General features: G+C 36.7%; 1 protein-coding gene across 4 annotated transcripts in view; it reads left to right on the forward strand.

The window, feature by feature from the left end:
- The window catches only part of SPAG1 (sperm associated antigen 1), a 77,060-nt gene that overhangs the window by 28,973 nt on the left and 20,362 nt on the right, over positions 1 to 27,725 (forward strand). For 3 of the 4 annotated variants that reach the window (XM_031947053.1, XM_031947051.1, XM_031947052.1), the window contains exons 8-12: positions 4,709 to 4,839; positions 5,995 to 6,101; positions 15,927 to 16,092; positions 21,793 to 22,203; positions 22,637 to 22,736. In XM_031947053.1, coding sequence (XP_031802913.1) covers positions 4,709 to 4,839; positions 5,995 to 6,101; positions 15,927 to 16,092; positions 21,793 to 22,203; positions 22,637 to 22,736 — 915 coding nt within the window. The remainder of the gene's footprint in view (positions 1 to 4,708; positions 4,840 to 5,994; positions 6,102 to 15,926; positions 16,093 to 21,792; positions 22,204 to 22,636; positions 22,737 to 27,725) is intronic. The other variant, XM_012541737.2, reaches the window with a different exon arrangement.

Genomic DNA, 27,725 nt, shown 5'->3' on the forward strand with positions numbered 1-27,725 from the left:
GTACTGGTAGAGTTTGCCATTTCCTTTTCCAGTTCATTTTTACAGATGTGGAAAATGAGACAAATAGAGTTAAGTGACTTGATCAGGGTCACACTGTGGCTGTGTGTGACCAGATTTGAACTTAGGAAGGTGAGTCTTCCACACTCCAGACCCAGCTGGAGTGTCTACTCACTGCACTATTTAGCTGCCTGCAAACTGTCAAAGTGCCATATAAATATTAGTGATTGTTACTTGCTACTAGTAACAATAGTTATGTTGACTAAGAGGAAGATATGAAAGCTACAGGTACTTGCCAATATCAGAGAGGTCCTTCTAAATGTCCCAGTGTTGATGATGATATTCTACATAGACATTTTTCTATTCATGAAATTAAACACAACTCAAGGATTCCTACCATATCTGCTTTGTGGAATAGAGGTAATGGACTTAAGAAACCTATGGGTATTGGTGGCAGGATCCAGTGAAAATGAAGACCCTTTAGGTTTGATATCTGTTGAATTTGAACTGGTGATCTGAAGCAATGAGCTTTGTGGTAGTTGGAGATAGAGGTGGAAATAAAGATTTGAACTTCATCAGCATAATAGTGACATTAAAGCTAAAAGGAAAAATCTAATAAAGATCTTTATCATTAGATCTTTTAATTTATTATTAGATCTAAGGAAAGATCTAACAACTGAAGAAAAGAATACTGCTTGTGACAGTGTGAAAAGTGGCAATGATTCATTCTTGTGGAACACCTATGGTTGGGGAGAAAGGAGAGATTAGAGGAAAAACAGAAGTCAAAGCCAGAAATGGTGCTTCAGATTGAGATTTTTGGGCAGTAACTTAAAATTCAGGAATTATAAGAGATAGAGGACCTCTAATCTGTGAACAGTCTTTACTGATTTGGGGGGCAACTCAATTGGGGCTAAGTAACTTAGGCCTAGGATCACACAGTTAATAAGGTCAATTGTGTTGAGTCCTGATGTGAACTCAAGCCTTCCTAACTTCAGGATTTGTACCCTATCACGAAAGGTAAAAAACTAAACAGTCTCTGCTGTCCAAGGAGCTTGTTATAGGATACAACATATATGTGTGTGTGTGTGTGTGTGTGTGTGTGTGTATGTATATATACACGCATATATGTGTGTATACTTATATATGCATGCATGCATACATACATACATACATGCCTATGTACTTGAATGCTAAATATTATAAAGTGAATACTGGTTTAAAATGTGTGTGTGAATGTCTGTGTATGTGTGTGAAATCTCCCAAAATTATGTGTCTTTAATTAAGAATTTAATTAAGACTTTAAAGTTTAAGCTGAAAAGGAAAAGGAAAGGAGAAAAATTACCTGTAGAAATTAACCAAACGAGGTACCATGCAGAGTAGCAAGAAGGAAGAAAAATGACAGTAATTTAATACCAGTAATTTACATAAGAAAATATATGAGAGCCAGTCATAAGACCCAAGGCCTCAGATGACTGTGCCTAAAAGTATGAATAAATGCTGAAAACCAGAGATAATAAAAGTAGACAAATTTAGTCCTCTAATTATCATAGAGACTTAGGAATTTAGGATTGGGAAAGACAAACCATATTCAGGAATAATGTAGAAACAAAGAGGTAATGGAGTGGCGTGGCATATTAATAAGATGTATTCATAAAGTAATCCAAGAACTAAAGGGTGATCACATTCATTAGTCGTGAAGAGAGATGATTTTAAATTTTGACTGCCAGAGGTACATCAGAGAAGTGTTCTTATTTTAATTTCTTTGACCAATGCTGGCACTGTGCTGCTCCCCAATTTTCATTTAATTATTTCAAAATTCCTGAGTAGATGGATCTACTCAGATCCATTCAGATAGATTGATTCACATAGAAATGGGTAGATCATTTGATCCAGCTTCATCATTTGACATGTAAAAAAATCTAAGAAGCTGAGACTTTTCTAAGGTTGTTGCATTAGTAGTTGTGGCAAAGTTGAGATTAGAATCTAACTTTATGAAGTTTTTTTTTTCCTTTTTAGGACGGAGGAGAGAAAATATTTTTTTTCTGATATATAAAACATGAACTATGTTTCTGACAAGTCTTTTCTAAACTGTTTGAAGCTAACATTTAAATAGCCTAATTTTTCAATGAACAAACATCAATTATCTAACTGAATCTCATGGTAATACTGATACATGATAGAATACATTTGTAGAATTTTCATGTTTTGTTCTATCAGCTAATTAGGTGTTAATGCAGGAAAAATTTAATATGTTAGTGCTTAGAATCATATCTGGGATTAGTGTATATATTAGTGTATAATTTCTTCTAACATATACTGAGAAGTATACGCTTCTCAGTCTGAGAAGCGTATATGTTAGAAGAAATTATATTCATAAATGTCCATTTTTTCTTTTCTGCCTTGTAAATTGTTCTTTGGTACTCTGCTGTATACCTTATTTACTTAATTCTTTTTCCCCCTCTCATTCCCCACCCCACCCCCAAACAAGCTACACAGTTTAGAGGCGTCACTGCCAACAGCATTTCCTGAGTCAAATCAAAACATAATTGGGAAATGTTTTTAAAAATAAGTTAAGATACAGTGGAACATAGATAATGATGATGGTGGTTTTCTTGCTATTTGAGTTTAACTCCCACTGTTCTAAGGAAACCTTTCCCAGCTCTTTTAATTCTAATGTCTTACCTTTCTTAATTATTTCGTATTTATCCTATATGTAGCTTTTTGATACATATTTATTTTCTCATTTGCTCCCCTGTTAGATTGTAAGCTTCTTAAGGGTGGAACTGGCTTTTGCTTCTTTTTATAGATCCAGCACTTAGCATGGTATCTGGCACATAGAATGTTTATTGACTAACATTGAACCAACCATACTGCTTCTAATTTAATTAATTAAAACACTGGGATGGTGGTAAAGATCAAAAGTTTGATCTAAGCATTCACAACTCTCATTCAGCAGTACCTATATTTGGTAGCCAGGAAGAATTGGACCATATTTTAGGAAAAAAATTTAAGTTGTATATTCCAGTTGGCCTTTTTTCAGTTTAGCTATTTCACCACCAAGAAGTTTCATCTTTTTGTCTCTATTCCTTTGTTCTCACTAATACAGGTAATCCTTCCTCCCATGCACATGCTTTTCATCCTGTGAAATTCCTATCCATGCCCTTCTATAAACTCTATAGAAAATCTTCATAATAAATAAGCCTCAGAATGAATTAATGGAAACATTTATTATATGGCAAGCACAGTGTTAGGTACTGGAGAAACAACTTATTATATGGCAAGCACAGTGTTAGGTACTGGAGAAACAACTAGGAAATTGAGGCAGTTCCTACTCTTAATGTGGGGTGAGGAGGTCATTCTAATAGGCAGAAACAACCCATGTAGGAGAGTTCAAATGGAAAGGCCTTGGAGTCCTTTTTTTAAGTAGCATAAACTTTAATTGTTTTTTGATATCATGAACCTTACAGTATACATTGCATTGAATCAACCTGTGTAGATGGTTTCAGTTTTGCTGCTTTGTACCTACAGATGGTGGTCAAAACAGCTTCTGGCAAGCAGGCAGGGTACAAGGATTTAGCCGTGATATCACCATGGACATAAAAATGTCACTATGGTATCTTGGTGGCCATGGAGCTAGAGATGATGTAAGCTCTTCAGGGGTCCTACACATTTCTTCCAGCCAGTGTAGCCTCTCTGCTCTTAGTTAGGTTGGTCCTTGATTATTAGATTGGTTCTGTTGCTGGAGTCATTGTACTTCAGACTTTCCAGCCCGATAGGACCTTGGTAGAGCAAATGGAGGATCAAGTAGGACTTTTGTGGAGGCCTTTAACTATCACAGCAATAACATTTCTGAATTCCTTCTCCTTTAAATGATATATTTGAGCAGAATGTGTTGATGGCTACCACAAGCAGCATCAGGTCTCTCATCTTGTCTTAGCTATGCTGTGCTTTTGTACTTATTTTAGTAATCTGAACTCATTTTCACCTTTTACTACTTTCCTATTTCTGCCTTTAATTCTCCTTCTCAGAGTTTATAGCTAACATGAATCTCTTGTTATCTTTATCATTTCTATACACATGCATAATTTGTTCCAGAACATCATACAACTTTTTTTGAATAGCAGCCAGATTTGTGGGGCCCTTTTGTTTCTTAGTTTTTAGAATGAAGCTCATAAAATTTCAATTCTCAGAATTCATTTTCTTTATCCTGTTGGCTTCTTTCCTCTGTCCCCATAAGTCTTAAATTCAGTTGATCTCGTGATCATTATTTCAAAGATTTGTAGTCCACTTCTAGATTGTTTTCTATTAGTAAAGAAATGAAAACAAGAAGACTATTTGTTCTAATTGATCCTTCTATCTTCTATACTAGAAAATTGTCTTTATAGTAATTATCTGTATAGTAAAAATATAGTAAAGATCTGTTTGGCATTTGTGGGCTACTGAATGGATTTTTAATGAACCATCTTGGGTAAAGTAGTCCCTACTCATCTCTATATTCTGGGCTAAGCTTTAGTGCTCAAGTATATTTAATAATAAAAACTTTTCTTGAAAACTTAATTGCATATGAATTTTTTATTTTCTTAGCTTTTGTCTATTTAGATTGCTTTACCATTTTACCTGAATTATATGTATACATATACACATACACATATTCTTTTGGTGTCTAACAATTTAAGCTATTTGGGTAAATAAATTATTTTTAATATTACAGGAGCATATCAGTATCTCCCACAGTGGCTGCATATAATAACAGAGCTCAAGCAGAAATCAAACTAAAGAACTGGGATAATGCTCTTCAAGATTGTGAAAAAGTGTTAGAGTTGGAACCTGGAAATTTAAAAGGTAAAACAGTTTATAAACATGACTCCTTAAAAATTAATTTCAGTGAAATCTATGTGTTTGCAATGTCTAGATGTAAATTATCTCCTTCTTGTATGTATTCTTAATTACAAAAAGGTGAATTAGAAAATCTTGATTCAAATCCTGACCCAACTTGCTGGCTGTGTGACCTGGACTGAGAGTGAAGTCATTCTTTTGGCTTGAGTTGAGGGAATTCATAGGATCGTAGATTTAGAATTACAAAAGACCTTAGAAGAACTGGATCTCTCTCATTTTGTAGATGAAAGAACTGAGGCTCAGAATATTTAAATGATTTCCCTAGTGGTACATAGCTAGTATATACTAGTATATATGTAAAGTAGGATTTGAATTCAGTTGTATTAACTCAGTACTCCACACTGAATGACTTTCCACTAAGACATTGTCAGTTCTGTTAAAGTTGTGACACATTAAGCTAATTATTCTCATTTGGGGGTAGGAAGAATGCAGCTAGATAGCACAATAGACATCTATCCTGGAGTCAGGAGGAACTGAGTTCAAATTCAAGACTTAACAGTTACTAGCTGTGTGACCCTGGGCAAGTCACTTAACCCCAGTTGCCTCGCTCAAATAAATAAATACAGAAACAAATAAGTGTCTATTTCTGTCTCTGTCTGTTTATCAAAGTGCCTGGCAAGCCATTTAACTCCATTGCTTCACCTAAATAAATAAATATCTATATATTTATATCTGTGTCTATGTATCTATGTGTATGTACACCATTAACTTCTATTCATCAAAGTGTCTGCCCCTAGATATGGCCTTATTTTCATACTTGTGTTATCCAAGGACTCTTTCTTGATGTTGATTCAGAAGTACTTTTGCCAATTACTTTGGAACATGCTATGAAAATTTCACTAATTATACCATGCACTGAGAGAGATACTAATATGAACTAAGCTAAAACTTGAACCAAAATATTCTGAAAATATCCTTATCCTTGCTTTTTTGTTAAAGAAATCAAGACTGGGAAAATGGGGTTCTTATGTAGTGTTTGCACACCTTAGTGATAATGTTATTAATGGTTTTGTATTACTTATATTCTTTCCTCAATGGCAAAACAGGCCATGAGCATCAACAGTGTAAATGGTGTAAAAAATATTTTTTGCAAATTTGCAGCTTTTATGCGACGTGCCACTGCATATAAACATCAAAACAAGTACAATGAAGCAATAGAGGATTTGAAGAAAGTGCTAAATGTTGAACCAGACAATGCTATAGCGAAGGTAAGGAAAATGATTTCCTTCTTGCTTCTCTAATTTACAATCTGAATTGAATAAAAATGTCAGAAAACTAATGGATAAACAAACATAGCAAATAAACTTAGACTGAGGACTAGATTCTCTGTTTGAAAGGTATCACAAGTAATATAGCATATAAATATATTTTTGGAAATAGGATGAAAATATATGTTTAGATTTTTTAAAAATGATACACATATGTACATGCATAATACACATGTGCACACACACACAAACTATTAACCTGTCAGCAACAGACACATTGTTGGAGTTGCTTTTCAAGTGGTGTTACTAGTTTCTTGCAGTCCATCTGTTGAGGAAAGAATAGTATATTTGTAGTCAGAAGATTTGGCTTCAGATCCTAACTCTCCCACACCTTGGATGACTTAAAGACAAATCAATTCATCTCTCTAGGCAAAATTTCTTTATCTGTAAAAGCAAATAACATTTATATAGCACTGTGTGCCAGGCATTGTGCTAAGTGCTTTATACTTGTTATCTTATTTGACCCTCATAACAAACCTGGGATGTAAGTGATATTATTATTATCCCCATTTTACTGATGAGGAAATTGAGGCAAGCAGAGGTTAAGTGACTTGCCCAGAATTATACTGTTGCAAAGTGTCTGAGGCTGGATTTGAACTAGGAATTTTGACCCCAGGTTCAGCACTCTCTACTCACTGATCCCCCTGTTTTCCCCAGATCTGTGATCCTGTGATCTTACGGTCTCTTTTCTTTTACTTGATCTGTGACTCAACGTTCTAGAGAGTTGCTTAAGTCACCAAGCAGTTAAGTGGCTTGTCCAGTCAGTGTGTGTCGGAGGTTTGGAGGGGACTTAGCAGTCCCCACCCCCCCTGCATCTGCTACCTCCCTGCTGAGAGCTCCCCAAGCCAGGCTAAGCACAGGCCCAGTGCAAAGTCAGTGTGTGGACATCCTCTACCTCATAGAGTAGTGAATTTAGGACTTTTAGCAAGCAAGGGCATTCTGTGGCCATTCTCTTTGAGACAGCCTAGCAGCTCGGGAGCTACAATTGGGTGCAGCCATTGTTGTACTCCATCAGTGGTTTGAGCACAGAAATTCCTCATGATTTGGATGAGTTTCACTTATTCCCGGAGGCCCCACTTAGGATATGAGGTCTTTTCTGTCCTCAGTTGCCCAATTGGGCCATATAGATTAGGCCTAGAGGAGACAGATGAGAGTAAAACTCCGGAATTGCTTTAATTCCAGGTTTCTGGGCCTGGAATCAGGAATACAGTCTTAGACTTTTATTGGTCACTTAACCTTTATCTGCCTCAGTTTCCTCTACTGAAAAATGGGGATAATAGCACCTATCTCTCAGAGTTGTTGTGAAGCCTAATGAGATAATATTTATAAAGAACTTAGCACAGTACCTGGCACATAGCAGGTGATTAATAAATACTTGTTCTCTTCCTCCCCTTCTAATAGAATTTTTTTCAGTGAAAACTAAATGGCCCAAAAACTTTCTGGCAGAAAGATCTTGAGGAAACATAGAGGATGGTCTGTCTACAAAGCGTTCTGGGAAATGGTCACCTGGTCCCAACTAGCAAAAGAAAGACCAGAGGATGATACATTTCTACAGGAATTAGATAAACTGAAACAGACTGATTGAAATGGGTGCATTTCACCAAACAGAAATTCATCAACCAGACGTCCAGTGGCTTCTTGACAGCGCTGTGTGTGTGTGTGTGTGTGTGTGTGTATGTATATATGTATATTTATACACACACACACACACACACACACACATATATTATAAGTGGGAATGAGGTCAGGTATGAAGATAAAAATAATCTGCTTTGTTTCTGAGCCTCTCCCCCTTCTCACTTAATGAAATAGGAAACTAAATCTTTGGTTTAAGAAAACTGGGGGCTTTGAACCCAGAGAGCCCATGGCAGCTTGTTAGAAGGACATCCTCAGAACTAATGCCAGCTAGGTACAGTTAAGCAGACAGCCATCCTCAGGAGATCCCCAGGAACATCAGTCTCTCCAGTGCCAGGGCTACTAGGAGGAGACATGTGCATGAATCATACTAAGCAAACTGTAGGTAAATCCCCTGGTTTTAGAGCACCCAGGAAGCAGCTCCTTGTACTAGAGGAATCCAGAAAATTTATTGCTACAGGGCAGGGACTGTGGCTGTCCTGGAAATTGGACCTTTAAGTCCATTGAAGTTCTGGAAGACTGGGACATTTCTCTTTCAGTGTTGGCTGTATGAGATTGCTCCAGACTTCAAAACAGATCTGTGCTTTCAGAGTGCAGCATTTGGGGTTTTGCAAGAACCCAGGGAGGCCTACACCAGCTGATGTTCTCTCCATACTAAATGTGTTGGTCATGCCAAAAGATATCCAGCCAGCCCACCACATATGTGAAGAGTGTGTTTAAAACTCCATTGTAAAGGGAAACATTCATTCTTTAAAAAAAAAAAAAATCATCTTCCTCTTAGTAGTTTTGAATGTTAGATGTTTTTTCTAATAGGGTTGAAAGGTATCTAAGTAAATGATTTTGAAGGGAAAATAGGGATAAGATCAGGTAATGGAAATTTTTTTCTGTTTTCATTTGTAAATTGTGAATATATAAAAGACCATTAATAAAAAGTATAAAGCATTCATGATACTGAGATAGTAATACCATCTTCCTAGTCCCTCAGACTCCCAACCCAGGAGTCATCCTGAATTCCTCATCTTCTTTCTAATTAATCTAAAGATTAATTAATCAAAAATACTTTAATGATTTCCACCATCTAATTTTATTATAATCATAAATGTTATTTTTTCTGAATATTTTGGACTTTTAAAAATAAGTAAATTTGTTGATTATGAATGCTCATAAATTTTTTTATTATGCATTCCATTCCATCCATTCACTATACTTTTCTGAGTTGTCCTGTATGTATATATTTTTAATCTGTCTTCTGTGCTGTTCCTATAAGTTTGCTACTAAAATACATTAAACTTAAAAAAGGGGGGGGATTAAAGCCTTATGGTACCAATTAGTGGGGGTTCTTCTATATTCTAAAAAGCTGGGTACCTGGGTACCTGGAGTAAGGAATCAGTATTTGAAGAAGAAATACACATTAAAGCTAAAGCTAATAAAACTGACAGATTTTCTGTATGGGAAGAAAAGCCATTAAGGTTTTCTCTAGTTTGCTAGTCCAGTCAATAAACATTTAAGAAGGACCTACTATGTGCCAAATGTACTGGGGAATCAGCGGCAAAAGATAGTCCTAGAAAAAAAAATAAATGCAAAGCAAGCAGTATATAGGACAAATTGGAAATAATTAAGGTGTTAGGATTAAGAGAGGTTGGGAAAGATTTTCGTAAAAGATAGGCTTTTAGCAGGGACATAAAGGAAGCCAGTAGACAGAGATGGGGAAATCAAGTGTTTTGCGCATGGTGGGGACTGCTAGTCAAGATGTCCTGTTGGTGGAGGTCTGTCACTGACGGAAGTATATATGTGGGAGGAAAGAAGGTAGAAGCAGAAAGGTAGGATAAGATAGGTTAAGAAGGGCTGTGAATGCCAAACAGCATTTTGTGAGTGATCCTGGAGGGAGAATAGAGTCCCTAGAATTTACTGGGCTGGGGGTGTTATATGGTCAGACTGATGGGTTAGGAAAATCACTTTGGTGGCTGAATGGAGGATGGGTTGGAGCGAAGAAAGACTTGAGACAGGAAGACCTGCCAGCAGCTATTGCTGTCATCACGGTGGGAGGTATGAGGGTCTGCACCAGAGCAGGGCGTATGGGACAGATGTTGCAAAGGTGAAATTGTGACAGATGGTAAGAGAATCTGAGGAATGCAGTGTGACTCCTAGAGCCTGGGGGAACTGGGAGGATGGTGTGGCCCTCTGAGAGAAGGGTTTAGGGGAAAGATAATGAGCTCTGCGTTGGGTGTGGTTTACTTCAAGGTCTTCTGGACAGCGTTTTGAAGCATCTGAAAGGCGTTTGGAGGTGTGACCTTGGAGATCAGCGGAGATATCCGGGCAGCACAAAACTTGAGGCATGCAGGCTTTGCCTGCCCAGAAAGTTCCAAAGCTAAAGAGATGGTGCTCTCTGTCTCGTAGGCAAGAGGCAGCACATCAGCTAAGGACTTAGAAGTAGCAGTGGTAAAGCCGAGGCAGGAGAGTGGCCCCCTTCAGTTAGATGATCCCAGGGCCAAATCCTGGACTGCCAAGTTAGGATGCCTTGTAGGGCAGCATCCTTGGTCCAGTCCTGGGCACTGGAGGACCTCTCTGGGTGCAGAGACCAGTTTTATAACCTGACTCTGATTGGAGCTGCGTCTGGAGTCAGCCACAAAATTGTAGATACCATACAGTTGGCAGTGACCGCTCAGAGAGTAATTCTCAGCAGAAACTTGGCCACCTCTCGCAGAGACTGCGGTCCCCATGAGACCATTGAGACCAAGGAACAGCCGCAGAGACATGAGTCTCTACTCAGAATCCTCAGCCTTGTACCCTATAAGTATATGCTTATTATTTCCTCTAACAATATTGCAACACAGAACATCTTCCCCTCCCCACCCTTATTAGATATTGGCATTTCACCCTTCTCAGAGTTCTCACTACTCTTTAGGGGATTGAAGAATGTCTAACCTTCCCAACCCACCATCATTATGAGGTTGTTGTCTCTTGCACCCTAGTTCCATTAGCCACTAAAATTCAAATTAGCTTTTATACACAAATATTTACTTCAAATAGTATAATAACAAAATATACAAGCATGTTCACTGAAACACATGGGAAGCATAATCCTTTGCCTGCCCCAATACCATCTCAGGTGTAGGGGATGAAAAGACCTTCATGTTAAGTAATCTGGACATGTTCCAGCTACCTCTCAATGGCACCTCCAAGTTAGTTGAAATTCTCAGGTAACAAAACAGTACACACACATACGTAGTGTGTATCAAGTTCACTGTTACTTTTCTTATGGTACAATATCTTTGCTTTAAACTACTTGTGTCCTATGACTGATAGTAAAAATAAAAATTTTGTCATGCGACTCATAAGCTACAATTTTTGAACAGATAAATGCTTTGAAACTGGTGTAGCCTTTTCTAGGAGACCCAGATGTGAGCTGAGGAGTGCCCCAGGTTCTACATGGAACAAGAAAACAATTTTGATGGTACACTATGTCCAGAGCTAGGATTGTGCAGCCAGGAGTTTGCTAAAAAGGCTTTCCTTTGGGTAATTACAAATGCCCTGAAAGGTTACAAAGAAGGGAGAGAAAAGTAGCTCATGCCAATAGTGTGAGCCATATGATCAAAAATACATGGTGTGAGATTCCTGATGACTTAATGAATTGCACTGAAATAATAAAATTATTATAACAAAAACAATAAAAATTTTATAGCGCTTTAAGTTTGTAAAGCATTTTGTAATTAATTTAATCTTTCAACAGCCCTGGGAGGCAGTTCCTTTTACAGTTGAGAGCCAGAAGTTAAGGGATAGTCCAGGGTCATACACCTAGTAAGGGCCTGAAGTGGATATGAAGTCCAAGTCTCCCTGACTCCAAGTCCAGCACCCTAGCTACTGTTTTGGCAGAGTTGGTGAGGGTGTTCAGGTGAGAACAGAGGATGGCCTTGGTTTGGCTCAGGATCAGGAAAATGAAGCCTGATTAACAAGGGAGGCATCTGAGGATGATCACCCTGGTCAGAACTTGGAATGTTCTAGCACTGTAGTTTGTTTCTTTATAGTTATAATTCATCAGAAAATTTGACTGAAAAATGAACACATTCTGTAGAGAAGATGGCTCCTGTGAGCCATGTTCATGGTCCTAAGTGGCTCCCTAAACCTGCCAGCCTTGACTTCTACAATGAGATTATGGAAAGAACAACAAGGCCTCTCTTGGGTTCCTGTTTTAATCCTATTACTTATGACACGGAGAGAATACCAGGGCAGATCTCTGCATTAAAGAAGGTTTAAAAAAAGAGAGAGAGAGAGATGTTCCCTTGGAAAATGTCCTTTATAAAGTTGGGTTTTGCCTTTAGGTGAACTTGATCTAGTACAGGAGTTTCCCAGGAAAATGCATAGTTTTACTGAAGGGACTTCTTTTGTTCTAATGAAAATGATGTGAGGAACCCTGAAACTGTTTCTCCCCTACTTTGGGGAGGAATGCTTGAGAAACTCCTTGAACCCTTGGAGAAGCTCTCCCCTGAGAGACCCGCCCCAGGGAGCCAAGATAAGTGGTTTCATTCTGTTATCTGGGTGGGACTAGTTGAGTCCTACTTAGCCCAAGATAGAGATCCAGATTTCTATTGATCTCTATTGAGCTGAAAATTGGCTCCACCACTCCCAGTAAGCTGTCCCATTCTACTAGAAATCTAGACCTGGGGACAGTAACCTCAGTCTCAGATCTCTTTAAAAGAGCAACTTTGGGGCTCATTCTTGTAGAGCCAAAAGCAGGACATGCCAGGCCAAGGAACCTCTCTCTCTCCTTCGCATAGCTGCCTGCGAGGACCCTCTGCCCATTGAGAAGACATTCTCTTTTCAGCGTTAACCCTTCTTTATTTCTCTCATCTATTTCCCTAACAGGACCACACCCCTCTTTACCTACCTCTCAGTCAGGATTTCTCTGCAATGGGGATTTCTCTCAACTCCTCCTCCTCCCTCCCTTATATATATATTTGTCTATATCTGGCTACTAGACACAAATGGCCTTAAAGGGGCAAGTGAGGCAGTTGACCTTGCACATCCCTCTCACTTAAATGCAACTCAAGTGCATGTCATGACATCACTTCCCTGAGGTCATGGTCCTTTTTGACAAATAAGGACAAACAACAATAAGGTAACTTCTACAAATATTTTCATTTTACAGATGAAGAAGCTAAGGATTAGCTGAGGTGACTTACCTAGGGTCACACAACTAGTAAATGACTGGTAGAGAATTTGGATCTAGTTGTTCTTGGCTCAAGTAGACTCTTTATCCACTATTCCACCTCTCCATTTTTTCCGTAAGAAAAGCATGCTATACTTCCAAATACCTTGCTGAAAATCTAGTTTAATTATGGGTACTGCATTTTCCCAACATAGATTTTATAAAATTGTGTGGATTCAAAAATGTTTGAATTACCAAATCTAGTAATAGTTTGTTGTCATCTTAGAAAAAGGTACCAATGACATAACCCAGGGGTACATCTATGAAGGGAGGGAGGGCAGGGCAAGTAATTCCAGCTCTGATTTGCCTTGCAATATTGTCCTCAGTGCTAGGTACTACATTTTAGGGAGGACTTTGAAAATCTGGCCTGCATATACAAAAGAATAATCATGATGCTAAAGACAACCACACAAAGAATGGTTGAAGGAGCTAGAAATGTTTAGCCTAGTCAAGACTTGATAGTTTTCTTCAAATATGAAGAATGGCTTTCTCTGAAAGAAGGAAACTTATTTTTTTTAGTCCTAGAGGACAAAACAAAAAAAGCAGAAGGTGGAGGTTAGAGAGACAGATTTTGGTTCAGCATAAAAAGAAAATTCCTAACAATTAGAGCAATCTAAAAGTATTCTACTAGGCTATCCTGGAGTTGGTGAATTTCTGCTCAGTGGAAGTCTTCAAAGTAAATGCTAAATGACAGCTTGTCAGGCTAAGAATATCCTAGCCTTCTGCTCCCATATTTTAAAAAGCTAGTTTTTCCATAAAAGGTATTAAAACCATTCTCTGGAGCCTTACTTGGCTCCTGAGACTAAAAGCTTAGGCTATTGACATCACTTCCTAATCACTTAAATACAAAACAGCCACAAGAAACTCCAGTAACAAGCTGATGTTTGGCTGGCAGGCACTTAAGGGTAATTCGGAGGGAGGGGATCTTTGTTCAACTGACTCCTTGTTCCTTTGTCCTTTGTTCTCAAAGAGGACCATGAGGGGAGGACCATCAGGGAGGTGATGTGACATTCAAGTGAATTGAATTTAAATGATGGAAGTCACTGTCTCACTTTCTAGAAACATCTGGGGCTATTGCCAGACATAGATCAGGAGATGGCCCTGAATGCAGTGGGAGACCTTGGCCTTGTTAAATTAAGGTCTTTACAGGAATGTCTTCAAAGTGTATCTTTGTTGAATTTCATTCTAAACTAAAAAGGGACTGGTCTGAATGAGGTTCAGTCTAGAACAAATGTAGAGGGATTTCTCATTCTATCAGATTATAAATTCCTTGAGGGCAGGACTTGTCTTTTTTGTATCCCCAGAACATGGCATGGTGCCTGGAACATAGTAAACACTTACATATTCATTGGTTAATTGATAGAGATGACCTGTGAGATTCCATGATTCTGTGAAATTAACTCAATGAAGTAAAAGAACCTTTGTGTGTGGGAAATCAGTTATATTGAAAGGAACTTGGCAGCTAATGAAGTTCCAGAAAAAGTGGGGCTCTGTATTTTTTCTCTCTTCATATAAGTAATATTTTAGAGTAAATGGACAAGTCATATATTTTGCCTTCTTTTACTCAAGTTCTTTTTTGAACAGACTGGACTTGAATTCAAGTGGTCTTGACTCCAGGCCTGGCACTCTATCCACTGAGCCATCTGGGTTGTTCTTAATAAAATATTAGGTTTTATTAATAGAAGTAGAGATATTACTATACACAATGTAATTTACTTCATTCAAAAAAATCCTATATCAAAGTATTAAGTAAAAAAACATTAAAAGGATTAATTAATTCAGTAGGCATAATATTTTGGAATATCCAGTAAGCTATATAGTGATGATAAGCAGATAGGATCCATTGGAGTTAACCCTTTTGGGGCTTATTAGTTAACTTATTTTTACAAACCATCTGATTGGTTGATTAAGATTCTATGAAGCTATATTTATAATGTAGTAATGATACTATGATAAAAGAGCATGGTATAGTATATAGCTAAACATTCTTGAAATCAATAAGACCTGAATTCAAGTCCTACTTCTGAGACATACTGATACTGTGATTGTGAGTAAAATACTTAATCTCTCAGTTCCCACCACTACCACCAGTTTATTCTCTTAACTCTTATGATTTTCAAAAGGCAAAATTGGGGAGGAAGAGTGTTTCATCACTGAGAAATCTATATGCCAATGAAATCAGACCCCACTCCCACCTCCATGACATTATTGTAAAGTGTTGGTTCAGGCCACACCATACATATGTTCCTATATAATATCCTGAGCAAAGGGTATTAGAGTTCCCTGTGCTTTGCACAGAACAGACAACATCTAAAACACAGGGTTCAATTCTAGATGCCACATTTTAAAATAAACATTGATGGACTGGGTTGAGTTGAGAGGAGGGAAACAGGAATGGTTTAGCATCTAGTAATTCCATTGGGCAAAGAGTTGTTGAAGAACATTATGTATTCTTAACTTATTAAAAAAGACAAGGGAATATGATAGCTGTTTTCAGATATTTGAAGGGCTGTCATACGAAGGAGAAATTAACTTTGAGTCTCTTTGACTTTCTTTTTTTTCATATTCTTCATTGCTTTAGAGGACATAATCAGGACCAAATGGGCAGAAGTTAAAAAGAGGCAAATTTTGGGTTCAATATAACTTTCTTGCAGTTTAAACTGTGCCTAAATAGGATAGCCTTCTCAGAGAGTGAATTCCTAAAAGTATTTTTTAAAAAACTAGCTGCCTGGCCACTTGGCAGAGATGTTAAGGAAGGGATTCATGCTTCATGGAGGGGTTTGGAGTTAGTGGCCCTTAAGGTTTCTTATAACTGTGAGATTCTCTGATACTACTGGGCTTAACAGGATTCTCTTTATTGACTTTTAAGATTGAAAATGCTTTTTTTTTTTTTTATTACTGCAAAACATTTTCCTAACTTGAAGATCACATTACAGAAAATCTTGTCAGAAGTTGAAAAAGACCTGAACAAGACTCAGCCTGAATCTGCCCCAGCAACCAAAGGGAAAAGAATCGCTATTCAGGAAATAGAGGATTCAGAGGAGGAAAATGGAAGAAGTGGAGAACATGAAAATGACAGTGGAGATAAAAGTAAAATATCATTTCAATTGTTCTATGAGAAAAAAAATATATTTGAAAGAATTCAGGTTGACTATTTTTCAGTTTGTATGGAAAAGGGCATGAGCTTACACAAGTTCATTTCAGACATACCTTTTATTCTAAAAATTACCTTTTAGGTCATCTTCCAAGTTTTTATTTTTGTTTTTACTTTTTCACTTCTTTCAAACATCCTCAGTTTTGTTCCTCTTTTGATTACTTGCTTTCACTCCTGAACATCACATTTTCTGGATAAAATTGTGACTGCTTTATTGTAATAGCATAATGGGCAAGTAAAACAAAAATTTCAGACTTAAAATGGGGGTTTTATAACCATTTGTTTAGTGACAGAGAAATTGATTAAAAAAGGAAATAAAAGATTGTGCAGATAGCCTCATATATATCCTTAAACTGGGTAAATCAATGAAGACATAATTTTTTGCCTCCTCTAAAAGTTCTACTTTCAGAAATAAAAGATTCCAAAGAGAAACAATGTAGAGAAAGTTCTATTTTAAAAAATAAATTATAGATCCCAAAGAGAGGCAGTAAAAGAACAGTGAAATTGAATATAAAGGATTGTCAAATCTTAGATATAGAGCTGTCACAGAGAAGTGAAATAATTTATTCAGGATTATACAAGTAGTAAGAGGCAGAGCTAGGAATGAGATAGTCTCCTTGTAATACATCTCCCTGGATTCCAAAAGCTGGACTCTTTCCACTGTACAATGTTCAAAACTGGTTCCCTACTCATAGGTGACTCTGATTAAATGGGCCTCGGGAAAATGAGGGTAACAATATTGCACAAGGTCTTAAATCACTGTATATGTGAATTGCTATAAGATATAATTCACTTTCTAGGAGATAAAGTATCTTTTAAAACAAAAACGATCCTTAGAAAATAAAAGCTAAGTGCTTCAATGTGAATAGAGGTTGAAGAGAAAATACCACTTCAGGCACTTACTGGTTGAGTGATCCTCAGCAGGTCACAGAACATCTTTTTGGTTTACTTCAGTCTCCTTAAATATAAACTGGTGATAATATTAATACCTGCTTCTCATAATTGTGAAGATCAAATGAGATAAACTTGAATAGTGCCTTTTTTCCTTCTCTTTCATTCTTCCTTCCTTCCTTCCTTTCCCCTCTCTCCCTCCCTCTTTCCAACTATAAAATGAAAGGTAATATATTTGAAAAGAAAATAAAAAACATTTCCCCTAACCTCTAAAGCAAGGTTGGATAATTTTTTTTAATATATTGAGGGTAATTAACCCAACTGTAATCATAACATGCCACAGAATATAAACATTTTATAAATGCAACAAATAATACTAAAATAATTCAATTTAATTTTATGATTTAGTAAGGTAGTAAGAACTAGGAAAGAGAAAGAAGCAAGACAGGAGAGGAAGGGGAGAATTATAGTAAGATAGGAAGGGGGAGAACTAAAGTAAGAAAGGGAGGGGAAGAAGAGAGAAGCAAGGGGAAAGAGGTAAGTGAGGGGGCCAGTACCTGCACACAGCTGGGACCTATCTTGCTGCAGCCTCCATTCTGCCTTACCTAAATCCAGTCTGGCCTTTTTTTTCTTAATTATATCCCCTTTCAACTTGCAGCCCCTTAAGCCCTCCTGGCACATCCTGGAACAGTAGCTAGGCAGCCCAAACAGCCCAGGGTGACCACATACTTGAGAACTCCTGATACTCCAGCTGCCATCTTCCAAACTCTTGCGTATTTCTTACACTTAGAGAATGCCCCTAGTTAGTGACAGGGACTCTCTTTCATTGCACATAGCTATATTTGGTCATTTCTGTAGGAGTCAAAAGAAATCAAAAGACCCTTGATTCTAAAGAACTTGATAAAGGCTGGATGAAATTAAGCCAAGGGGCCAATACATCTAGAAGCTTCCCATTCCTGTGACAGCATTCAGGAACGCAGGAGTGTTGGGAGGACTCCTGAGTCAATTAAGAGTATTGATTAAGCTTCTGTTATGTGGTGGGCTGAGGACACAAAACCAAAAAGAAAACAGTGTTTTCCTTCACTTTAACTGCTTAGCTATTAAATACAAAGCTTGGTCCTTCTCAGATAAATGGAGCCAACAATTTCCTCAGATCTTGTTTTTGCACACAGAGTAAAATTGGCTTGTTTTGTGGAGGGTTAACCCTTTCAGTTACTGCTGTTATGGGTGCTGGCATCTTTTGCTCACTGTTGTTTGTTTACTCAGGAGATCGCCTTCTGAGCCTCTCCACCTCTTAGTTTTCTTTTGTGGTGGCAGTTCATTAACTAGGTCATCTATGATCCCTCTTTAGGAAGAGAGGGTATTAAAACTTGCCTCTAGGGCTTTACAACAAATCTTAAGAAAGCATAATTCTCTTGAGAAGGTTAAAACATTTTCCCTCTAACTTGAACAAGGCCACATGAAGAGAGCTTTACTCATAATTTCTAAATTTTTGTAGGACAAAAATCAGAAACTGACAAGCTTGTTGGAGACAGAACAATTAAGTAACAGTGCAAAGCAGTATTTGATTAAATACCAGAATAACTGGTAGAGAAAGAAAACAAGAGTACAGAATATAGGGATGGAAGAAATCAACATGGGCTTGGAACAGTTGCAGGAGGTAGAAAAGGTTTCCTTGAAGGGACTAGAATTTGGATAGGTGAAGGGACAAGGGAAAGGTATTCTAGGGTGGGGAAGTAACAGGAGCAAAGACCTATAGCTAAGGGACCAGTGAGAAGACTGACCAGATGAGTGTGGATAGGTAGGTAGGTAGGTTGCCAGACAGACTAATTTAAATGAGAGCCATTAGATATGATCTTCCTAAACAAGAAGACAACATAAAGAAATTGGTATTTTATTTGTAATGGATGTGTAGCATGTTTTGGAGAGGGAAGGGACTGGAGAATAAAAGACCATTTGGGAAACCATTGCTATACGTGAAGACACTAAGGTGGTAGCAAGAAATAGAATGATTGTGCCTCAATTCATCCTGAATATGTTAATTTTAGTAGATACATGGATGGGAGAAGTCAGGTTGAATATACCAGAGCTGAGACTAAATCACACATTTTTTTATACTTAATTGGACCTCAGTGCTTGACACATGATAGATGCTTAATAAATGCTTCTTGATTGATTGATCATAAAGGAAACATTATTTGGTGGAATGACTAAGTGACCTTTCACTGATTTTTCAAGAGAATAAGTCCTAATTACAAAAGGAAACCCACCTCAGGTAGCTAATGCTTCCTATTACCTTTATTCATTCAATCTCTACTTTCCATATATTGATTTCACTACCTATAAAACACAATAATATTTCTAGTCAAAATTACAAATTAGGTCTTTGTTTTTAAGCAAATCAATCATCACATAAGCCAACTGTAACATATGTAATACTGCACTTGAAGTTAGGTTTCAGCCTTTTTTTTTTTTTTACATGTGTCCAACTCGTGATTCCATTTGGGGTATTTGTGTGTGTGTGTGTGTGTGTGTGTGTGTGTGTGTGTGTGTGTATGGCAAAGATTCTAGGTGGTTTACCATTTCCTCCTCTAACTCATTTGACAGATGAAACTGAGGCAAACAGGATTAAGGCTGAGGCCAGATTTGAATTCAAGTAGATGAGTCTTTCTGACTCTAGGCTCAGCCCTCTATTTACTGTACCACCCAGCTGAAGTTAGGGAAGGTCTGATAATTCAGTTTTAAATGATTCTAGTTAGACATTTTTTTTTTAATATATAGTCATAGTCTGAGGTTAATAAGCATTAATTTATTTGGTATTCACTAAATATTTCCTTCAAACATTTCTACAGGCAAGTTGATGACAAGTTGAAAAATTATTTCTAGACCTGAATATTTTTAATAGTATTTTATTTTTCCAAATACATTCAAAAATAGTTTTTAGTGTTCACTTTTGCAAAATCTTGTGTTCCAAATTATTCTCCTCTTTTCCCCTCCCTCACCTCCTTAAGACATCAAGCAAACTGATAAGTTAAACATATGCAACTGAATATTTTTCTACGAGAAAAGTTGTAGATTTAAGAGCTGAAGTGGCTGCTAGAAACTAACCCCTTCATTCTATATAGATGGAGAGACAGAAGGGGAAATGAGGTGTCTAAGTTCACATAGGTAGAACTGGAATTTTAAAAACAATTTTTCTGGCTCCATATATAGCCTTTTATTATACTATCATGCCTCTAGGTAGGTCTTATGAAACGGGGATAGGATTTGGATAGTCAAGTGTCTAAGAGAAAGGCATCCTATGTAGAGGCAACATTTTCTAATCTAATGGGGAACAATAATATAATAACTATTAACAATGGATTGATCACATGTTTTAAAAAATTGGAAACATATTTAAAAGACTCTCTCTTGTACTCTATATTTAATGCTAATAGGGGAAAAAACATTTAAAGACTAATATAGAAATATGTTTGACACGATTACACATGTATAACCTATATCAAATTGCTTACCATCTCAGAAAGGTGAGGGGAAGGAGGGAAGGATAGAATTTGAAACTTAAAACTTAAAAAAAATACCAAAAATCTAATGTTAAAAATTGTTTTTACATATAATGGGAATAAAATATTTTTAAAAAGAAATAAAATAACCTTTATGATGTAAGATATTTACTGATACAGTATTTGTATCAGTATACAGTGATTTAAAATGTGTAGTATACTCATTTAAAAATAAGATAATGCAAAAATCATAAAAGACTAGTGTTCTTAAGAAGCAATTAGTATATGTTAATCACAATACAAGGAAAATGCATAATGAAGAAGACATTGAAAAGAACACAATCACCACACCTAACCCTGAGTCATTTAAAGTGAGATCTAGCTTGGTTCAGTGGTGCCAGACTTGGAGTCAGGATGATCTATATTCACTCTGTCTCTATTATTCACTGGATCATCCTGAGCCACTCCTTGAACCTCTAGTGACTCTGGGATTTATCAATTAAGGCTAATTTTAATCTTATCAGGAGAGGGCATTCCCACTATTGAGACATAGAAATATTGAGACAAATTTTAAATATTTTATGCTTGGAAATTTCAGTGAGCTATCGTATATTAAAATCAGTTTAAAATAATTTCATTAATCAAAACTCACCCTGATTTTATTTTCATCTTTTACAAATGATCATGATCTGTAATGGAAAGAGGAAGCAAGTAGAGAACATGTGCATAATTTTGATATTATCTAAAAGTTCTCCTTTCCATTAATAGTATTTTTACTCTTAAAGTTGTCATATTAATTCATGAAATGTTTTTGAAAGAAAAAACAGTAATATTCTTGCATTTGTTTTTTAAGTAGTAATTTGACAGGTAGTGAGTTGGTAGTGAAAAAGTTGAATTCTAGTGACCCATTCCTACTATCATTATTTGATTAGTTCTTCTGTATTTAAAGAGTTAATGTTGCAGGACATAAAGCTACAATTCAGTAGCACAAGAGTGAGAAATAGGGGTGGCAAAGAGAAAGCAGCCTTGGCTTTAATACTTTCTTAGGGCAGTATCCACTTTCACTTCCTAGGCATTTGTCTGGCATCTGCAGGTACATGTTTTTGATCCCCAGTTTTCCTCAAAAAACCAATTGCTCAATGACCTGGGCTTTGGTTCCTGGCTGGCACACCCCTCTGTTGTGTTCACAGTAGTTTCTTCTGATGATGCAAAGTCTAACCTCCTTAATCAACTTCCTTATAGAAAACGAGGTGCCTGTGGGAGGAGAGCAGAGAAGTGACCTGACTGAAATGGGAAATGTGCAAAATAAGTTTACTGTCAAAGGCAATGGGAAAAAGTCCCGAGGAAAGGAGGCTCAGAAGTGCGGCGAGCAAACCTTGAGTGGGGGCCCCTCCAAGGGACCGAACATAAAGCCTTCACCCCAACTCGGAGGGGAAGTTAATGGCCATCTCGGGAGTGACAGAAGTGCAGGTGGGAGTAGTGGGGCCAAGGAAGACCCCAGACGTGGGCCCACCGCTTCTCCTTTGCCCGTACCCGCCGACGGGGACACCGCTGCAGACCTGAAAAGCCAAGGAAATGAGTTGTTCAAAAGTGGCCAGTTTGGGGAGGCAGTGCTTAAATACTCCCAAGCTATGGAAAAACTCCAGGCTTTAGGTGAGTTGTCATGTGATTTGAGTGTGCTTTATGGACTATCTTACTTTACAAACAAAACCTTTAATTGCTGCTAATTTTATTTGCAGGAATCACTGTATAAAAATTTAAGCCCAACCCTTTTAAGTGACAGGAATTTGCTGTCTATAAATTCTTTTGTAATGAATAATGATGGCATGATCTGATTTATGCGTGTTAACTGACCCGAAATGGAAGCTATTTGAAATGTTGTTTTGAAGGATTCCTATTTGTACTTAAATATTGTGATTGCTGATTTTTTGAGGGCTATATAAGGAATAAAGAATAACCCTTGGAAGCTTTGCACCATCAGCAGAAAATGATATTGCAGTACAACCCAGAAGCTCTAGGAATCTTTTAATTATAAGGAAAAAGAGTTTTGATAATTAATTTAAACTCACTCTATGTATAATTTTAGGAAATGAAAGTGCCGAGGAACTAAGTATCTTATACTCAAATAGAGCAGCATGTTACCTAAAGGAAGGCAACTGCAGTGGCTGCATTCAAGATTGTAGCAGGTAAGTGACACATTTTGGGGTTTGGAGATTGTTTGATTTTATCATTTTGAATATATATTTTTTTTTTACATTTCTTGATAAGGATCTAATTTAGCTAGGAATATAGCCTACTTGGTAGATAATAAGGAAGTACACAAAGTTTTTGAGGAGGTAAGTGTTGGAACAAAAGGATGATTTAGTAGAAATCAGTAGACTATAAAAAAGATGAATTGAATAGAGAAGAATCTGGTGATCTGAAAACCACTGAAGAGGCTGTTATAGTCAAGATTTGAAATAAGGATGGGTGTGTATATTGTGTGTGTATATAGTGAATCTAATACTGTTTTTCACCTGGATTCCTTACTATTCCTATCTTACTTCCCCTTAAACTCTGTCCTGAACACTTCATTCAGGTTGATATTCCCAAAGCATCATTTTGATTAAATGCTATAATGAAAAGAGGTTCACTTTTAAAGTCTGTAGGCCTGGATTTGGCTTGGTTTAGCGCTGCTGTTGCTGCTATTTACTACCTGTGTCACCATTTAATCTGTCTAGCCCAAGTTTTCCTATTTGCAAAATTAGGGAATTGTACTAGATTATTTTTAAGTTAACCCTTTCCCTTCTAAACCTGGTGATTCTAGAATTATGGCATTCACTTGCAACAGAAATGTCTTATGTGATAGCTTTTTATTACAGCTTTTTGTATACATGTTATCACATCTTTAGATTGTAAGGTTCTGGAGGTCTATCACCATTTAAATTTTGTTAATTATAATTGCCGGCACTATGGCTTGAATGTAATTGAAACAGAAATAAGTGCAAAAGATACAGAAGAAGATAAAAAAATTATTGAATGCATGATGATAATGTCACGTTAATATAATCAAGTACAAAGTTATATTCTGGAAAGGAAACTACTTCCTCAAATAACAAATAATTGAGGGTTTTTTAAAATCATTGAATATTTTATTCCTTGGATCAAGAAGGGGCTTTTTTTTTTTTTTTTTTTTTTAATAATTATAACTTTTTATTGACAGAACCCAGCCTGGGTACTTTTTGACATTATCCCTTGCATTCACTTCTGTTCTGACTTTTCCCCTCCCTCCATCCCCTCCCCCAAATGGCAAGCACAGTATGTTAAATATGTCACAGTATATATTTAACTGGTATAATATATGTGTGCAGAACTGAACAGTTCTCTTGTTGCACAGGAAGAATTGGATTCAGAAGGTAAAAATAACCTGGGAAGAAGAACCAAAATACAGTTTACATTCATTTCCCAGTGTTCTTTCTTTGGATGTAGCAGCTTCTGTCCCTCCTTGATCATTTGAAACTGAGTTAGATCTTCTCTTTGTCAAAGAAATCCACTTCCATCAGAATACATAAGAGGGGGCTTTTTAAGTGCATTAGGACAGTAAATAGCTTTCAGACCTGAAAGAGTTATTTTACTTCCACAAGATGAATGGTTTACTCTTTCTCATTGGCAGGATTAACTCTATTAAAGTGAATCAAAGAACTTGTTACTCAAAAAATACTTCATAATATTCGTAACTAAATTATACAAACTTTTAACTCTTTAATTTCATCATCATCACATTTTTAAATTTATAATTTTGAAAAATGTATTGCCAAATAAGTAACTGACTTCTGGTTGACCCATAAACTTCATTTTGTTTACACCAAGTTCTTGAGAAAATGAACAATGGGCATTTGTCTTATCGGAACAGACAAACACTACAACACCTCTTCTAGAAATCTTGTCCACTTTGCACTTTGTGAAAAACAAAGCCTTAAGTGATGGAAGGCCAAGAACCTTCAGTCTCTCAAGTAGTATATCTTGTTACTGTATCTCCCTCAGAGACTTTCTATAAGAGATACCAAAAATGAAGTCTTGGAGCCAGCTGAAGATATGTAGCATATATTAATTTCTTTGAAATGATGGGCCATGTTTTTTCTTGTCCACGTTTGGTGCAAGGAAATCTTTATATAATTATATATAAGTAGGTATCAGAGTTAAGTTTTTTCAATGAGCAAAAAAATGAAAAAACAAACTTTTGTACCAAGTATGCATAGTCTAGCAAAACAAATTCCTAAATTGGTCACATAAGAAAAAAAAAGTCTCATTTTGTACTCTGAGTCCTTTGTCAGGACATGGGTAGCATGTTTCATCATGAGTCCTCTGGAATCGTGGTTGGACAATTGAGTTGATCAGAATTCTTAAATCTTTCAGAGTTGTTTTTATGTTACTGTTATTGTGTACATTATTCACTTGATTCTTCTTCATTCTACATCAATTCACACAATTGTATCTTCTCAAGTTTGTTTGAAATTGTCCTCATTACCTCTTGCTTCTAGGAGCTGATAGAAAATGCTCTGTTTGGCATTCAGAGCCTTGCCCCTTCTTACCTTTCTTGTCTTCTTATACCTTTCTCCCCACACATAACCTTTGATCCAAGGATATTGGCCTCCCAGCTGTTCCATGAACAATATACTCCATCTCTCAGCCCTAGGCATTTTCTCAGGAATGCTGTACCTGGAATGCTCTCCCTCTTTTGCTTCAACTATTGACCTCCCCAGCTTCTTTTTAAATCCCAAGTCAAATCCCACTTTCTGCAGGAATGAACGTGGCTCTGAGTCCGAGTGCCTGTGCTTCAGCCTTCAGCCACCACAAAGGTGGACAATGGAATAAATCTGTCTGTCAGTCCCACCCTGACTGAGTTTGTCTTAGCCTATATGCTCTACACTAAGTATAAACTAATCATTATATCACTAGGGAACCATTATTTGGTGTAGGATTAAATCAATCATACTGAACTAGAGAACTATTAAGCACCATGCTAACCTAGATAACCATTGTCTCATCAATTCTACTGACTTAGCACCTTGTAAGGATCCTTGTTTCAAGAGCAGAGTTCTGGCCCATAACACTGTTGCAGGTCTGTATCACTTCTTACCTTGACTCTTGAGCTATTTTCCCAGCTTTTTTCCCTGCCTCTAATCTCTTTGCTTCTCCAACCTGGCTTTTATGAAGCTGCCAGAATAATCTTCCTAAAGCAGAGGTCCCTTTTTATAAACCTACAGAAGCTCCTAACTGGCTCTAGTTTATAATACATGTAAGGTATTTAAGGCCTTTCACAGTCTTTTACCAACTTTCCTTTCTACCTTTCTCTCATATTACCCTTCTTCACATATCCTGTGATCCAGCCAAACCGGATTACTAGCTGTTGCACAATCTCTTCCTGCTGGCTCTCATCTTTATATATTTGTGCAGATACTTCCCTGCCCCTAGAATTCATTCCCACTTCATTCTTGCTATTGAAATCATCTTCCTATATCCCAATTGATAATGGTCAAAAGATAGGAATAGGAAGTTTATAGATGAAGAAATAAGAGCTATAGATAAGTCATATGAAGAAGTGTTCTAAATCACTTTTGATTAGAGAAATGCAAATTACAGCAACTTTGAGGTGCTACCTCATATCCATCAGATGGACTAATATGACAAAAAAGGAAAATGATCAATATTGGAGAATGGGATAACTGGGACATTAATGCATGTTAATGGAGTTGTGAGCTAATCTAATCATTCTGGAGAACAATTTGGAACTATACCTAAGTGTAACCAAACTGTACATTCCCTTTGATCCAGCAACACCACTACTAGGTCAGTATCTCAAAGAGATAATTAAAAAGGGGAAAGGACCCATATGTACAAAAATATTTGTAGCATTATTTTTGTGGTGGCAAAAAAATTAGAAATTGAGGGAATGTCCATCAATTGAGAAATGGCTGAACAAGTTGTAGCATATGAATGAAATGGAATATTGTTGTGAACCAAAAAATAATGATCAGGCAGATTTCAGAAAAACCTGGACCTCCATTAATTGATGCTGAGTGAACTGAGCAGAACCAAGAGAACATTGTACACAGGAACAGAACATTGTGTATGTTGCATAATGACTTATCTCTTTTTAGCAACACAATGATCTAAGATAATTACAGACTTCTTAGGATGGAAAATCCACATCCAGAGAAAGAAATGATGGAGTCTGAATGTAGATGAAAGCATACTATTTTTCCCTCACCTTATTTTTTTCCCCCTTTTGGTGTATTTCTTTTACAACTGTGACTATTATAGAATATGTTTTACATTATTACACATATATAACCTATATTAAATTACCATGGGGGGAGAGGAGATGGAAGGATAGAATTTGAAATTCAAAACTTTACATAAAAATTTTGAAGAAAAATTTAGAACTCGAAATCTTATCAAAATGAATGGTAAAAATTGTCTATATATAAGTGGAAAAAAATAAAATACTATTTAAAAAAAGAGAAATTTTCTTCCTTTAAAGCCCATGTAAGAAATGTAAATCAATTCCTAATCCCTTCTTCATTTTCACCCCCCACATATGATCCTTTTGGGGCTTTCCCTCTGCAAATTTTCCTAAAGAATTTTGAATCTATTTTTTTCCCCCGTCATACTCTGGCTTACATTATTTGTGTAAAAAACATATCCTCCTAGTAGACTTCAAGGTCCTTGTAGAAAAGCTTTATGTGGTTATTTTTCCCCCGGTACCTAGCAGAGTGTCTTTAAACTAATGGTTACTTAATATGTTTGTTGAATTGAATTCACATACATGAGCATATTTGTGCTTCCAAATACTTACTGTGATAGGGAGGAGAAATCCATTTTGCAGATGAGGACAATGAAGGTTAAAAGTTATGGCTTGCCTCAAATTTCATACCTAGTCAGGACTAGCACTAACATCTCCTGATCCCTACTACTATGTTCTTTGAAGGAAAGCTTGAGCTTCCTTAATAAATCTCTAATTCTATCTGACAAAAAATAATAAGGCAGCAATAGTGTTACAATTGCAAGAAACGCTAAGGATAGCAAGTTTTGGTTTTTTTTTTTTTTTTTTTTCTTTTTGTGGGAGTTTGGAGTTTTTTTTGCTTGTTAAAAAACTATCTTAGAGAAAATTGACAGATAAAACAAGATGTTGC

Source organism: Sarcophilus harrisii, chromosome 1 (assembly GCF_902635505.1).
Source record: "Sarcophilus harrisii chromosome 1, mSarHar1.11, whole genome shotgun sequence".
Lineage (NCBI taxonomy): Eukaryota > Metazoa > Chordata > Mammalia > Dasyuromorphia > Dasyuridae > Sarcophilus > Sarcophilus harrisii.